The sequence below is a fragment of the Phalangium opilio genome, unplaced genomic scaffold (genome assembly GCF_054372755.1).
Source record: "Phalangium opilio isolate 3A_F unplaced genomic scaffold, DU_Popi_V2 ptg000045l_1, whole genome shotgun sequence".
NCBI classification, from domain to species: domain Eukaryota; kingdom Metazoa; phylum Arthropoda; class Arachnida; order Opiliones; family Phalangiidae; genus Phalangium; species Phalangium opilio.
Genome location: NW_028324168.1, coordinates 8045520 through 8061650, shown reverse-complemented (window position 1 = coordinate 8061650; position 16131 = coordinate 8045520). Strand labels below are relative to the sequence as shown.

Genomic DNA, 16131 nt, shown 5'->3' with positions numbered 1-16131 from the left:
TCTAAGTCGCGATTAATGGTCGAGTTGGGATTATTCCCAAGTACTTGGACATTCAGATTGGTGAGAAATTTATTTTATTAATTAATTTAGGGTTAGTTATGAATTTAGTAAAGGCATAGATAGTTGATCACGTTTAGGCCTATTCTCGCTTCAATGTGGCTTCGTATTATAATACTTAAGGGTGTAAGTATTTTAAATCCAATTTAATCCATCTCTTGGAATTTCATTAAGATGACATCTTAATTATTTTTATTGATTTCCCTTCAAAAAGTCAAAATTTAACGTCAAAGCATTTACCTTGCACAATAAGTTGAATATTTGTGTCATCAGTACCGTAGTCGTTATTAGCTAGGCAAGTATATAAAGCCGAGTCTGTCCTTCCCACTGAAGACAGTAAGAGTTCAACTGTGGCACCAGTATCTCTTTCGGCAACTTTAATTTGGTATCGAGGATCGATATCGGGATCGAAGGGTTGTTTGTCTCGAAGCCAGGTAATGGAAATGGGGGCGTCTCCCGACACTTGGCACACCAAAGGAACCGACTCTCCTTTCCGGACCATTTGCGTCCGGAATTTCGTATCGAATTTGGGGGCCGCTGCCAACGAGTGCAAATACACAAATTTATTTTAGTTTGTATCTTGTGGAAGCTAGTACGGACGGGCGAGTGTAAATGATACTTCTTAGAGGAAGTGACCTAAACCAAAGTTTTTAAGAGACGTATGATATAGTATGGTATGACCTGTAAACTTTTGATACGCGCAAAGTCAATACACCATGACTACATGCTTGCCTACTGATTGGTTGTTACTAGTCGGAACCGACTTACCGAATACTTCCGCTTAAGGGAAGGAAAGAAGGGAGGAGGGAGCCTTTTCTGATTGGGAGGTCTTCGGGGTTAAAGAAAGAGTCGCTATCTTACCGTGGGCGCTAAGAGAAATGACAGTGCTCAATCCTGGCCCTATCCCGTTGTTGGCTTGGCATAGATAAAAAGCGGCGTCCTCGCGTCTCACGTCCTGAATCGCTAATGAACCGTTTTCGAATATTTGATAATGGTAGTTGGTCGTTACTGGTCGGTAAGAGTTACTGGCTGATTTTTCTATATCGAAAAGGATGAAGGGAAAAAATATGGGTTGAATTAGGGAACCCCCCGGCTCGTTAACTGCTAAGCATGTATCGTGGTTAGGTTTTTTTTTATTCTGTTACCTTTAGATTTCTCCCATCTAATTTGAGGTAAAGGGTAACCTTCAGCTTGACAATGTAATACGGTGCCTTGCCCGATGACCACAGCCGTATCTTTAGGTTCAATACGCCATTTTGGCGGTACTGAAAAACATATAGATGACATCCTTGTTAACGAGGTTTTAGCCTTGTTTAACTAATTTGACCCTCTCATATTAACAAAAATTTAGGGTGATAACCTTAATTTAGTATTTTAGCAAGTATTTACCGAGAACAGTTAGTTTCTCAGATGACGTCACGACGGCTACGTCATTCTTGACTAAACAAGTGTATTCTCCATTATGTTTAGGGTTGGCACTTTCAATTGTTAATGACGTAGCGTCATCCTCTAGATCTTTGAAGACTAGTTGATGGTCACTAGTATGCTCAATAGGTAGGCCGTTCTTTCGCCATGAAAACTCAAAGGGTCGATCCCCTCTGGCGACTTGACAAATGATTCTGACTTTCATGCCTTGTTGAATATCTTTGGGGATGTTGACTGGTAGAATGACGGGCTTTTCTACGAAGTACCGCTCGTTATTTACTTAAATTGGGGTTAATTACTCAACCATTACCTTTAACTAAAACCTTCACTGCCCCTTCCGCCGTGCTACCGTCTTTACCCCTAGCTGAACAGGTGTAAGTTCCCTCATCCTCGGATTTTTGTACCGTGGCGATTTCTAAAGTACCATTCTCGAAAACGCGTTGTCTGCGATTGGTCGGCATTGTACGGCCGTCTGCAATGATGTTTAGTTTTTTGGTCAAACATTTAAAAATCTTCTTTCAAGACAATTTTTACTTTATAACTATTATTAGCATGTTTTACTTCAAGTTACAATCTTTACGTGCGTTTTTTTCTGAACTTGATTTCCCATAACCCTAATCATTGGCAACAGCATTCCCCACCCTCTTTAGTGACGCGGAACTATTCTTAGGTAACTGTAAAATAGCGTATAACCCCACTGACCTTTCTGCCACTTAATCTCGGCTATGGGATACCCCGCCACTCTGCATCGTATTATGGCGTGCTCTCCCGCCACTGCGGATATGTCAGACATGGGTCTTATAACTGGTGCTCCGTAGACGTTGACCCTAGCCGAGTGTCTCGCTTCGCCGACCTCGCTCTTGGCCGTGCACGAGTACAAACCCCCATCCTCGACCCGGACGCTACTGACGTTGACGTGACTGACCACGTCCCCTTTCCGATTGACGAAATCTCCAACCCTTATCCTGTCGTTATCCGGTACCGGACGCGAATCGATAGTCCACGTCACTTGGGGTAAGGGCACGCCCGAGGCCACGCATTGTAAGGAAAGACTAGGCCCTGGTCGCTGAACGATTTCTTTAAATACTTGTAACAGTTCCGGGGTGGTTTCTGAAATACAGCGAAGTAAAAAGAACAGATTATTAAAATCGCGCGCGCGAGTGTGTGAAAACTTACCTCCTAAGGCCAGTTCAGTTGCTGATTGAGCAGAATCGTGAGCGTTTATCGCGTAGCATTGATAAATACCACGGTCATCTCGGTGAACGTTGCTTATGTGTAACACGTGGGAAGACAAAAGCCTGATTCTTCCCGTCGTACTGACCAATGGCCTTTGATTTTTCACCCAGAATAATCTATCTATAGGATAACCCGTGACGTTGCACGTGATAGTCAGGGGCCTACTAACCTCCACTAAGGACCTATGGGGTCCTACTTGAGCAAATAACGGAGCTAAATTGAAGTAGAAATTGTTTTTAAAAAATAACCTAAGCCTACTTAGCCTTAGATGTATTTATTTATTTACCAGTAACGGTTAAGGTGCTTTCCATTCTGGCTTCCCCCGCCATATTCTGTGCCAAGCATACGTAACTACCGGCGTCTCCTACAGAAACGTGTGTGAAATACAATGACCCACTCAAAAGAACGATTCCTGGTCGGGCATCCACTGGGGATAGCATAACTCCTATTTTCTTAAACCACCTGAAACATTTTGGAAACCATTGAATTTGGTTCGAGAAATTTGGGCTTACATGTACCAACCTATATTTGGGTAAGGGATAAGCTTGAGCAACGCAGGTTAGCTCGGCCGAGCGTCCCTCCTCCGCGTGAACGCCACTACGGGTCTCGGATAACCTCGGGGGATGATTACCTTGCGGATCTGTAGATGACCAAGTGGTTTGGTTTAAATTACCTTTGGGTTTCCCCTCTTCTATATTTACTATAATCCCGCCCCCCATAATGCATTTTGATACAATTATTCAATACCCGTTATCAAAAGCCTTCCGGTTGAGGTACTCAGTTGCGGTTCTCCGCTCAGTAAGTCTTTAGTTTGGCATCGATAAGTTTTAAAACCATCGTGGAGCATTACGTTACGGATGTGTAGTTCGCCATTCGGTAGAACGCTGTATCTTCCACCTGTTTGGATATAAACTCGTAATTGTAAATGGGTTTTGATCGTTAACGCTAAAAGTCTTATATTAGGCCCGAATTTTAAGTGATCTTAACAGATAATACCCACGAAGAATACCGGCTTAGAAGATCCTTTGTGAAGGTTAATAACTTTCGATAATGCTGTTATGAGATAGGCTATTTCATATTGAATATTTTGGGACCAATTTCAAAGGAATCAAAGCAATTTTTGGGTTTAATTTTAACGTTTTCTATACGTAGTTTATTAAGTTTTAGAAAAATTCCTTCATTTTATATTATTTTGTCTTTTAATATTTAGTACAAATTTACCTGTGGCAATATTGGATGTGATTGTAATACCATCTTCTCTTTCCCAGGATGTGACGATTACGTGTTCTCTGACGTAACTTGGCAACAAACAACGTAAAACGGCCGTATTCCCACGTATCACAAACTCGTCGTATACTTGAACTTCGTATTTTTGTTGCACAACTAGAAATAATCGTCAAAAAAGGTAAGAAATGTTACTTTTTTTATATATATATACCCCTTTGGGTTGGTTTTTCCCATAACACCGAAGCGTAGTGGGATAAACATTTCTACAGGCGCTGGTACGAAATGTATGGCTAGGTTTACCCCTGTATGGCACCTTCCCCTTGTGCAACGATTCTTGTGGAACGTCTATAATTAACGTCAAATGAATATGATATTTCTTTTCTGAGAAAGCAATTTGATTCAAATCAAATATTTGCTCCCCCAAATCTCAAAAACGTCTGGCCCCTCCCCCCAAAAATGATTGCCTCACACAATCCTGTAATTTCTAAATCAATCACTCTGGCGTAGTACCGGAAGCTCCGAACATAATAAGCCTACAAAACTATCCAGAAAACCTACATTCGCGTAGAACGCGGGCTCAAACAATTGTAGGAAAACATTGAGCTAATATAAATCAACACACAATCGTAATCGATCAAAAAAGGGTCCCGTCAAAAATGTCTCCCCTTTTTCGAACTCTCTCTTTTCTCTCTCCCGCTCTCATCTTTGTTCCAGGGTATCTTAACTGCGACTACATTAACGTAAGGAGTGGGAGTAACATAAATCAGAGCGGGTGCGGCTTCGCCCATAGTTTTGACTACTTGCTATAGAGTCTTAGATGGTGGTTTTCATCCAAAACTAACTAATGTACCAGCTAAGAAAAGACGCTTAGCAGGGGGTATTAGAAGAAGGACAGAGGGTAAAGCGCGTATTATTACGTTTGCAAGGGTTATTTACTCCGCGATCCGTTCCGATCTTGCGGTTTGGGTCGAGTCTTTTTAGGTCGCAACATTAAACCTTCCTAAAACGCTTTCACCCAACAAAAGTAGTTTCGGGTGGGGATGGGTGAAGATGTTCGAGATATTATATTCCTTGTTGTGTTCGGATTTAATGGGGTACTGGACAGGAAAGCGGAAACATGGAATTTTTCTGGTGATTTTCGGCTATTTCTTAGTGAAAATTATGTAGGTCGCGTTGAGGGTTGCGTTTATCGGAGATTTTTTATTGTTACAATTGATTATGATTAATTATTTAGTATATTATAATGCAATTATAGTAGAACATAGCCTTAGAATGGATTAAGGTTTATTTACTGCCTTCTTAGAATGGATTTTAGTACAGTATTTTATCTTTGATTGTATTAGCCTATTAGGAAATTTCGGAAATTATTTTAACTCTTAACAAAATCTGTTCAACCCAAAGGCTAGACCCCTTCTCAAAAATTCTCTTTGAGTATTAATTATTTCACCGCGAACAAATTCTTCCTATCCATCCCACCTTGAAAAATACCATCACACCAAGTCCATAGAATCCCCAAGATATATGCGCTGCCCGTATATATATATATAAGTGACAGTGACTCCAAGTATAGCCGCTATGGATGTAACTAGAGATGGGTAGAAAGGGTTAAGGGAAGCTAGGAGGAGGGAGGGGAACTGGTTCTCGATAACGAGTTATTAATTACGTTTCCGTTGGCAAACTTTTCCTCTCATCGCTATGTTGTTTGTCCATGCAACTGGAATGAATACAATTGAGCAGGCGTTGATATTGAAGCTTAATTATTCCTCTACCACGTTTCTTTGGTTACCACTGTCTTGGGTTTAGTGCAGTTTAGCATCGTGGACGTCCTCGATGTAAACCTTAGCTTTTCTCTCTCTCCATCCTAGAGCTAGGCTATCTTTCTCCGTTCTACACAATACCCCCTTCTCTTATAACGGAAAATTCATTATCGAAGTAACCGTGGGTCCGAATTAATATTCTAGCGGACTGGGGACCCCAACTCGGTCGGACGTTACTTACTGCGTGTCGATGGCGTTTTAGCGCCCAATTGTGGTAACTCTCAATTATTTTGGAAGGAATTTTTTAGGGGGGTCAATATTGATTGAGATGTTATAAAGGTTAGGAACGCAAGGGTCTATATGTTGTTTTTGCAAGGGTATTGTTATTATAAGGGTCGGATTAAGGACCAGGGCAAAATAGGTTGGATAAACATATTTGAAGTTGGGCTTGAAAGTTGAATTTCATCTCTAGTGGAATCATTTTGAACCATTTTAGTAAGGTTGTTATTTAAGTGAATTTAATTAATTTTAATTATTAGTGTAATTCGGAGAAAGTATACCCAGTGAGAGCGAGTAGTTCACTAAAACACAGATTTTAATGACCTTTTAATCAATTAGTCTTGAAAACCAGTAATTGTGGACATATTGGGTCTTCGCTCTGGGTTTTTCTCAAAGCGTCGATACCTTGCACCCGTTTTGTCCTAACGATTTCGGGTTCATATCCTCATTTCCACCGCTAATGCAACTATTAGTTGAACTGTCGCTTTGAATTAACCTATAACTTATTCAGATAATGCTCGGAACTGCCGCTCGCCCTCCCGTTCTAATTTTGTCTTTTTGTTCCTTCGGGCCCGGTCTTAATATTGTTTTAAAACTCTGCGAAGGAACTTAATTTTCTCCTTCTATATAGCGTCGCGTCCACGGATAGTTTCTCCACGCTTTACCAAGGAAAAATAATAAAAATGGGCTAAGGTAATTCAACCCATACTATCAATTAAGAAACACCGTGGCAAAGAATGTTGGCTATAACGAAAAATAAGTAATTGTATAGGCTTAATTCCGTTTGGTTTGTTCGGTGGAGTGGAATATTTAATTTGAGCGGAACTCTCATCGACCTTTCTGATGCAATCGCGAAATGTTATACGTGACAGGTTTTAGTTCGAGGCAAATTATCTTCTTTTTTGTTCTTTCATTTGCGCCGAGTATTTTCATTTTTGTAAGCTCTATTTTAACTGATAAGATAGCGATTTTGGTTCTCTATTTTGGGCATATTGGAGTTTTTGACACGTGTCTGAAAAATGTTATAGGAATTTATTGTAAATCGTAAAGCAACTTTGATAAATTGAACTATATTGGATAACTTTTATCTTTTGAATATTTTGTCTACTGAACTGAAGGTAATACGGTGGAATTCAGGGAGTAAGAGATAGGTTTATGACGAAAATTTTCGTGTATCTTCCTTCTGCCTTTCACTGTATTGTTTCTACCTATATTGAACTCAAACTATACGCGAAACCATCAACTTATGTTCCGTATGAGTTTAATAAAGATTATTGTTAAGCCTTTGTGGGATTAACCATTAGCAGCCGGTAGTCTATGACGTTTTTCTGACGTCACTCGGAGATAACTCTTCAATAACACGCGATTATCTTATGGAATATCCGTTATGATCTAATGTCAAAAACCTTGGTAGGCTTATTTATGAAGGATTAATTACTTACCAGCTTTGATCTGTACATCTCTACTTCCGGTTCTCCCGACGCTATTGGCGGCCACGCACCGGTATTTCGCTAGATGTACGTCTTGTCTAAATCTCTCTCCCAAAAATGGTAGCAGTAAGAGCGTTCCATTAGGTAGGGCCATTCTTAAGCCGGGTATATCCGAAATTGGCGTCCCATCCGGCGTTGTCCAAGTGATTACGGGCACGGGTTGTCCCGTTGCGTTGCAATGTATCGAAGCCCCGCTTCCGTTCAAAAAAGTCACTTTGCTAGGAGGCTCCAATGTCAAAATAGGTCCTTTAACGTCTCCGACCGCTAAGCATCCTGAAATAGAAAATTTACAAGAGGAAAAAAGTTAATTTTCTAAAGCTTTGTATCGTGTAGAAAAAAAAAGGAAACATTTTTTAAGATTATAAGATGACTAATGTTTTCATCCTATTTCTTAAGAAGCGGGCTAAAAGAAAATATTCTGTTAATCCTTTATCGTTGAGAAGATGGGATAGATCTGAGGAGGAGGAAAGAAAAAATGCCATTGGCTAAATGGATACTGAAAAAATCTCCCTTATATTTTTTTTGGGTATGGGGAAATTTTGGAAGTTTTTTTAAAGGGAAATTGTGGTAACTTAGATTATATTATTTTTTAGGGCAAATGTTCCTGACGTCTCTTTAAGTTTATTAGTACTGTAATGTAGTACTCATTAATTTTAAGGTCAACCAGGTTCAAAGAAATTAAGGAAATATATACCCTAATTTGATTTCGGGGAAGTTTGGTCCCAGCTTCTTAATTTAGGTATGGCAGCGTTGATTATCAGTTAGTGATAAATATTGCTACACCCTAACCTACACCTCCTACTTACTTGTATACTTATTACTCTAGAAACCTAATTACAAGTTACAACCAAAAGCCATCAAAAGTAAATCATGGCAAGCATTAGATACTACACATTTCCTCTCGGCTAATACTGTACATTGATGAAAACAGAAGAGTTAGGGTGCCTATAACACATATATTTCTTTCTTTTTTTTTCAACCCGATTTTCCCGGCCGCTAGTCCTTGTACCAATTTAGTTTAGCGATATAAAAATCGGCGCCTTGGACTCCACCCCACGTCCACCAACGGCTAGAAGAAGCCTTAGTAAAAAATACGAGGCGAGACTGGAAATTCTTTATAGTTTGAGAGTATAGCGTTGAGATCGGTTTCTTTATATTTCTTCTAAGGATCTTGTACCCTTAGAGAGGATCCCCATCTGTTCAACAGCGGTTGATAAACGCGACTTTCTTTCCTACGAGGTTTTACGTTACGTATTAAACCGCCTTAACCTCGGTTGTTTTGTCAAATGTACTTGAACGAAACTATATGCGCTAGATAGCTATAAGGGAAACATATCCGTATAGAAAAATAGCGAAGAAATGGCTAGTATTTTTGCTAGGGCAACGTGCGGAAGAGCGAAGTCAGCCCCGAGGGGCAAATTAAATTAGATCCTGGGTCCCCTTCTTTCTTTCTTTCTTTCTTTCTTCATCCCGCTGAGCCTCGACCGCTAAGCTGATTACAAAAAAAGGCGGCCAACTCCCTTCTTAAAACATACATAAACGAGCTCTTTCCATCAAATACAGGGTGTGATATTTTTTTCATTTGTAATAATGTATGTTTTATTACAAATCCTTCAATGAACTTTAAATTTGTCAAACAATATCCCACTCGCACTGCCTCTAGCGGGGCTCTTTAGCGCTAGAGAAATAACCCAAGAAGGTGGCTCTGCAAAAAGATTCACACCCTGTATTTATATCTAACCTTTACATTTCTACCCATTTTTTCTAGTTTGAGGCAACCCTCCCTCGCACTCATTTCTTGTTATTTTTTTTCGGTTTGTGTTCCTTTTTCTCGGAGGCCAATCTTTTATTTTCAACTATAATCTATTTCATCCACTTTTGCTCCATTGTTTTTTGAAGTCGGCTTGCTTCTTTCTTTCATTCTTCGTCCATCTCCCTTCTCTATGTCTTGCGCAAGGGTTAGTTGGATTTTTTTTCTGCTTCTACCCCCACTGGTTCTTTTTATTTTTTAGGTTTCTACTGTTTCTTAAATGCTAAAAGGTTTTATTCCATCTGCTTTTTTAGAGCTTGATCTCCACGGTGCATTAGCTTGATTAAGATATCCGGAGAGTTGTAAACTATGTACAGTTGCGGGAGTTAATTTATTGTACAAAGCCCGGGCTTGATTATTTGTAGAAATCTATGGTCTTCTCCTCATTAATTTAACTGATAATCTATGCGTATTTATCTATATATCTATATTTGAATCCGTGGCGAAGTTACTGATGCGTTCTGATTATGGTGATTACGTTGTATGGATGAATATCCGCTACTACCTCGCGCTGCACCAGTTTGGACTTAGCTTCTTAATGGAGTTAATCCTACTAATAGATAGAGGGAATTCCTCTAATTTGCGCGGATTTTAATTTAATACGGATTTTAACTCAAAATTACTAGGAAATCTCTGTTTGGGTACCTTGCTAAGAACTTTGATAATGCTTGTCGTTCGTTATACTTGTAGGAAGGAGTTCGAGATTTAGATTTCAATAGTGCGAGTCTTTAATTGGGTATGTACGTCCTATTTGGTTATTAAGGCGTGTTGAAATTTCCTTCAAGTGGCCGTAGATTGAACTAGTTTTTGTTGCTAAAGTCGATAAGAAACCTTTCCCAAAAATATTTGATGAAATACGTTGTTATCCCAAGAGTAAACTAAACGAATAAGCCAGCCTTATTGGGTAGGAATTCTTTCAATTCGATCATACATTTTCATAATTTAAGGAATACTACTTTAAAGTTTGTCTGAAGAAAATCCATAAAGATAAACGATTGGAATTATTCGTCGGATTCAATGGGACCGACGCAACCGTCCCACAATGCATGGTTATAAAAAATTTATTTCCCCACTTTTTTTTTTCTTCTATTTCGCCTTGACAACCATCTGTAATCAATTTGCTTGTAGCATGGAATGGAGGAGCGAGAGAACCGAATTTACTTTGAACCCTTGGTTCTTTTTTTTATACCGCCCCTACATTTCTTTTGGGAAGGACAAGATACAACCCCTGCACGGTTGCTCGACCCATCTTTCAATCCAGAGCAGGATAAAAAAATCTTGAAATTTGTGTCCTCCCACAATTCCATCCTCTGAACCCATTGTTTTCCCAAAGCCAAGGGGACAAATTTTTAGCAGGGGGTAGGGAGAAATAGGGTAAGCTTTCCGCAAAGTCTCTCGTTAAGGGTGGGCACCACGCATTGAGCGGGAAAAACGGACTCAAAGGAGTCAGTGTAGTGTGTAGTACAGTGCAGTGAAGTTTCCAAGGCGGGTTTTCTTTTTTTTTTTTTAACTTTATTTCATCCCTCGTTTCATAAAATTTGAGCTGCTCTTTTCCCTGTCTCTGGTTTTTATCTGGTCGAACGATTCCTGTTTACACGTAATCATTGTGTCGAGGAAAGAGACAATCAAGTTTCTATACCGTAACTCGTTCCAATTCCGAATGCCTTTTTCCTTTTTATTTCCTTGTTTAGTTTTGTGTTTCAGCTTTTTAAGGGTTTTTGCTATTGCTTTGTCTGCTGTTTACGTTGTCTTCGGTTTTTGCTATCGACTTCTGTACGTTATATCAGAAGTGAGATGAGACCAGAAGTACTGAGCTAACCAAATTCTTCACTCGGCGAAGGTGAATATTCTTGATAACACAAGAGCGGTTGGCCCTCTAGTAGCGGTTTCTGAATTTTCCCTCCAAAACGTGAGACGCTCGCGGTGGTAGACGGCCGAACTAGATTCAAGGAGCCGCGTCCGTGTTCGGCCGCTTTAGGTTGAGGGGAAGGGGGTAGGAAATGTTTTTGGCACTCGACCAATTTTTTTCTCAGTAGTGTAGGCGCGTGGGAAGCGGCATAAAATCCTCAATTTTGTTCACTAGTGCCAGGATCTACTACCAATGCTAGAGCCCTTCACTTCTAGTCTCATCTCACTTCTGGTTATATATATAGAACTTTGTCTTGACTTATGAGGTTGCATTCATGGTTGTATACTTCTCCAGATATTTATCTACTTCTGTTCGTACCCTTTATTCTGTAACTGGGAGCTGATTCCAGTAACGCGTGTTAAGACACCTTCCCTACCTCACCAGGATTGCAAAGTCAAACTTCGTTCGTTGCTTGGTAATTTTAAATCATCGCTAGAAACCACAGCGTGCACCGTGCCCAAATTTTACTATTTGCTTTGCGATTTTTTTTTCTTCTTTATGGTGCAGTTTGCTTTTTCGGTTATATTTACATTTTAAAATTTGGCGCGAATAAAGAAACCCTCTTTGCTATAACCCGCGGGATTGTTCGCACCCCCTCCCCCCTCCTTTTAAAATCGATATTTAGGGCGGATTTCTTAGAAGACTCAAAGACGAGACAAGTTGAAGCCTCGATCTTTGAAATGTAGGCCAAAAGAAGAAAAAAAATATACAAGTTGAAATCTACACTATAGTGTTGTTTATAGTATGGGTTAGTTTGTTGTAGTCTCGGTGTCTGGAAGAAAATTGTGTGGTGTTGTTGTTGTGTTTTAAATTTATCATGACAGCCAGTTTATTTTAGGGAGTGGGCCAAGTGGTGCTGGTAAACAAGTCGTTATCTGGGAAAAGGAACCATATTCAATGTTTGTAATTATTTTTTTATAACTTGAAATAAGTTTGGCATAAATTAAGGGTATTTTCTTTGAGAAATCAATTTTGAGTAAAATTTTACATGACATTTTACCATCTGGGTTATGATTTCATTGTTTTAGGGATCCCCTTTTGATAAAACGTATGTAATTTTTAAATTATGTTTAAATCTGCAACAAAACAAGGCAAGTTCTTTATTGCGTGTACGAACAACCCGAGCGTGTAAACCTAGATGAACTAGCTAGCTCGCGCAATTAACCTAAATATAAAGGGTTTTTTTAATTAAAGAAAGTACCTGACCTACGCCCATTAAAAATGTTCCATTTTAAAAACTAAGAACGGAAGAAAAAGTCCACTTAATCATTAATGAAAACCGACACACTTTGGACCGACGGAAAACGACGTCGAAAGGAAGGTTGCGGTTTTCTCCAAAAAACTTGAAGATTTCCGTTCAGTTTATGAGATGTAATGCGTGCGAAGCTAGTATGAGCGTGTTTTCTACGGTGCCTTTGCATCAGCATTTTCCTAGGACGTTCATTCATTCATTGGTTAAGTAGTATTGAAAAATTCCTCTTGAAAAAGAGTTACTGTAGCATCCAAAAATTCCCAAAAAGTGGGAAGCTGTATACACCCCCATATATCGTCTTTCCTGATTAATAGTGTCTCTGACATTCAACGTTTTCCACTTCCGTAGAGAAAGGGGTTTTGCAACCAAAGGGCTCTAACACTTGTCGTTAAAATTTTAAATCTCAAAATATATAGTTTCAAGCGAGATACGATAGAATCGAACATTGTCTATTTAAAAGTCATTTTGACACAGAAATTATCTTTAACTTGGGATTAGAGAAGTATCCGACCTCTTGATAGCCTTAGTTCGCTTTCTAACCCTTTTTATAGATCGTAAAACTGTAAGAGTTAAAAGAAGAGAAGAGGCAAAGTAAAAAGCGAAAGAACATTAAAAAATATTTCTTTCGAGGTTTTTCTCTCTTTTGCTCGCATCATTTATTGCGAGCTAAAAGAGCTACGTACGGTCGGTGTATGGTACAGCTAGAGAAAGTATAAATGAGATGACCTCCGGTCTCTGGCTGGATTAAAAGACTCGTCTTACATTTCCCGTAGCTTTTCTTATGTTTTATTTTTCTCTCTATATAGTTTTCTTTATGTACATTACAATCTGTCTCGTTTCCTTAATGCAGGCGTAAGATGGAACGCTTTTAAAATATCGCGCACGAGCTTTCTATTTTTCTTGATGAACAAACGCCCTCGTGTCCCGAATTACCAGAATAGTTCCGCGCATGCTCTTATCGTTTCTACGAAAACGTGCAATTCCCCAGACGTTTCAATTTCCTTACAGCGAAATTTTCAAATGAACTTAAGCCTAATTTGAGAACAAACATCGGGTGATTCTATAGTCTAAGTCTAGAAAACACTGTCTAGAGTTCTCTAGACTGTTTTCGTACCTAGTTTTTGATATCCGTTTCTTAAAGTCCCTATTATCTTAATACTAATTAAGGATTTTTAATTTGAAGCGAGTAAACGCTAATTAAATTCAAAGTACTCTAAGATAGAAAATGAATTAGTTTTTTTTTTAGTTTTTAATTTCGTTTAACTATATTACTTTAATGCTAATTAATTTTAATTTACGATGCGAACGGTATAATTAAATTCGGTTTCCAGATAGAAAATTCATCTATTAATTCTTTATTTTTCTCCTCTTTTTAAAATATGAACTGTTTCAAACATTAAGTTACTTTTCGTGTAATTTATTAAGCCTCAAGGTGTTTTGAAGTAGGAAAAATAATCGAACAATTTTTCTCTCAATTGTAATCCTCTTGTCTCGGTTTTTCCATTTTTCCCAAATTGAAAAATATTGCCTTTGTCAGTTCAAGCGTCGAAAATACTCATTCACATCCTTGGCAACGTTATTATTATTTAAATACGCTACTCCAATTTTTCTCCAATTCTCTTAAAATTAAAAAGGTTCATCAGAGTGAAAGGAGAGATACCTAATTTGCATATATTTTTTCATTTTAATTAAAGGCCGTAAAATGATTAAAATTTTTGGAAGTTTTACAAAATTTCTGTAATAAGGGGTTTTTAGTCACGAGTGGTTTGTTCTCTCTGACATGTCAGAAGTAGATTATTGTGAAATTATCACCTGTTTTTGAATGATAGTTATAACGGGAATTACTACCTTGATATTAGCGATGGAGAATTTTGAACGTCGGTTTAATCAACTCTGGTTTATGTATATTTAGGGAATTGGATGGACGAGTGAGGATGCAGTTTCGTTTAATCAATAAACTCATTAATTACGGAACGAATCTGTCCTTTTGATGGCGGCGGCTAGCTAGTTCTAGTATATTCTCTAAAGTTCGCTTAGCGCGCCCGGGCCAGTCGACGACAGATGCTATTGGCAAATATCTTACCCTGTCCTTTCCCGCGCGCAATTTTCACTTTTCCCGCTCTTTTCTCCCTCCCGATAAAATTAACCTACACTGGACAAAGACTCGTTCACACTTGCTTGGTACGTTAGGTTTTTCATACCTTTAGTTAAGGATGTTAAATTGAAAATTATTGATAATTTGAAAACCTCCTAGACTAGTTTGAAAATGTGATGGTTTTAGTTTGATTTCCGAGTGGTTAGTTTACTGTTTGTCTTTGTTTAACGTTTGCTGCAACCCAATACCCAATTCGAACGTGTCCATATCAAAACTTTTGCGAACATATATATATACGAACCAACGTATTTCCCGCCAAAACCGATACCCCGCAAAATACGTGCCTTTAAAATTGTTTCACAAGCAGTTGTAGTTTTCACCCTTCCAATTTTGTCCCCCCTCCCTCCGGTTCAGGGAGAGAAATAGGAAACGCCAAAAACAACCTTATATCACTTGTCCATCGATAAACGTTTCCTGTTTATATTCAATTCCGACCTTTTATCTACTGACTTCCGAAATCGTGCATGAATCATTGCGAAATTTGCGATTCGAAACTAGGAAGACTCGCTGCTGCTACTGGTATATCGGTGGAAAGATGATTCTCGCCACTGAAAACCTAATAGCGCGTTGAAAAGGCGGGAAAACGCTGGGAGGAAAAGGGCGGGAAAAGTACCCTGATATTTTGTTTCCAATTGCTTTTAATAATAGAGCGCGAACAGTTTCCAAGGGAAAGGCATGGGGCTACCCACAAGGGGTCAAAATCAAAAAGGCGGGAACATTAATTCCCGCGCTATTGTATTTGAAAAGAGTACTGTCGGATACGGGCGACTCCGAGCTTTGAGTTTATTTGAAATAATAGAATTTTATTACAGGCGAATTGTTTCCCGGAATTAAATGTAGCGACTTATATAGCAATGGGGAAAACTCTCTTCTATTTTTAAAAAAGTAATTTGTTTGGAAGATAAGGGAAACCACCACCCACAACCCACTTTTTGGTTATTTCAACGTATTTTTGGCTTGTTGAACTCGGTTTGGGTTGGCTTAAGGTCTTGTTTCAATTTGGATTAATGATGTTGATGAGGTTTTTGAACTCTTGGGAATTGTTTAATACTCTGATTGGACAAATTATGCCTTGCGACTATCTTTAGACACTCAAAGGCATAAAAAAAGACCTAAATTCAGATAGAAAAATGATTTTCTTTAATTTGGGAGCGTTTTGGGAAAGAGCTCTTACAGGGGTAAATTTTCCTATAGTTTTTCTACGAGCCCCTGTAGAAATGTTTACTCTGCCGCTCTTTGATGTTAGAGGAGAAACAAATATTAAGGGTGTTTTCGGAAAAATATCCAGTTCTCTATAATTTAGCCTAATAGGGACTTGGCAATTCGGGCTTAACTCCGCCCCCAGCGCCATTATGGTATGTTTTTTTTACAGAATGAAAGCTATATAACCCCTCCCCCTGGTATGTTTTTTAGCACTAGTGGAAGGTAGCCTGACGTTTCATGACGTAGTAATGCCAAGTCCCTATTCCTAGTTTAACCTTTAGCCCTAATTACTATTTTGATGTTAGTAGGGGTTTATTTCGAAAGTAAATGC

At 38.8% G+C, this 16131-nt stretch overlaps 1 protein-coding gene across 7 annotated transcripts in view; it reads right to left on the bottom strand.

Moving 5' to 3' along the window:
* LOC149677245 (cell adhesion molecule Dscam1-like) overlaps window positions 1-16131 on the bottom strand; it is a 106152-nt gene that overhangs the window by 7430 nt on the left and 82591 nt on the right. For 6 of the 7 annotated variants that reach the window (XM_089838276.1, XM_089838277.1, XM_089838279.1 and 3 more), the window contains exons 2-12: window positions 7424-7744; window positions 3940-4101; window positions 3466-3615; window positions 3005-3358; window positions 2659-2931; window positions 2185-2592; window positions 1793-1954; window positions 1447-1737; window positions 1203-1322; window positions 919-1095; window positions 298-594 (exon numbers count right to left, since the gene is read on the bottom strand). In XM_089838276.1, coding sequence (XP_089694402.1) covers window positions 298-594; window positions 919-1095; window positions 1203-1322; window positions 1447-1737; window positions 1793-1954; window positions 2185-2592; window positions 2659-2931; window positions 3005-3358; window positions 3466-3615; window positions 3940-4101; window positions 7424-7744 — 2715 coding nt within the window. The remainder of the gene's footprint in view (window positions 1-297; window positions 595-918; window positions 1096-1202; window positions 1323-1446; window positions 1738-1792; window positions 1955-2184; window positions 2593-2658; window positions 2932-3004; window positions 3359-3465; window positions 3616-3939; window positions 4102-7423; window positions 7745-16131) is intronic. The other variant, XM_089838278.1, reaches the window with a different exon arrangement.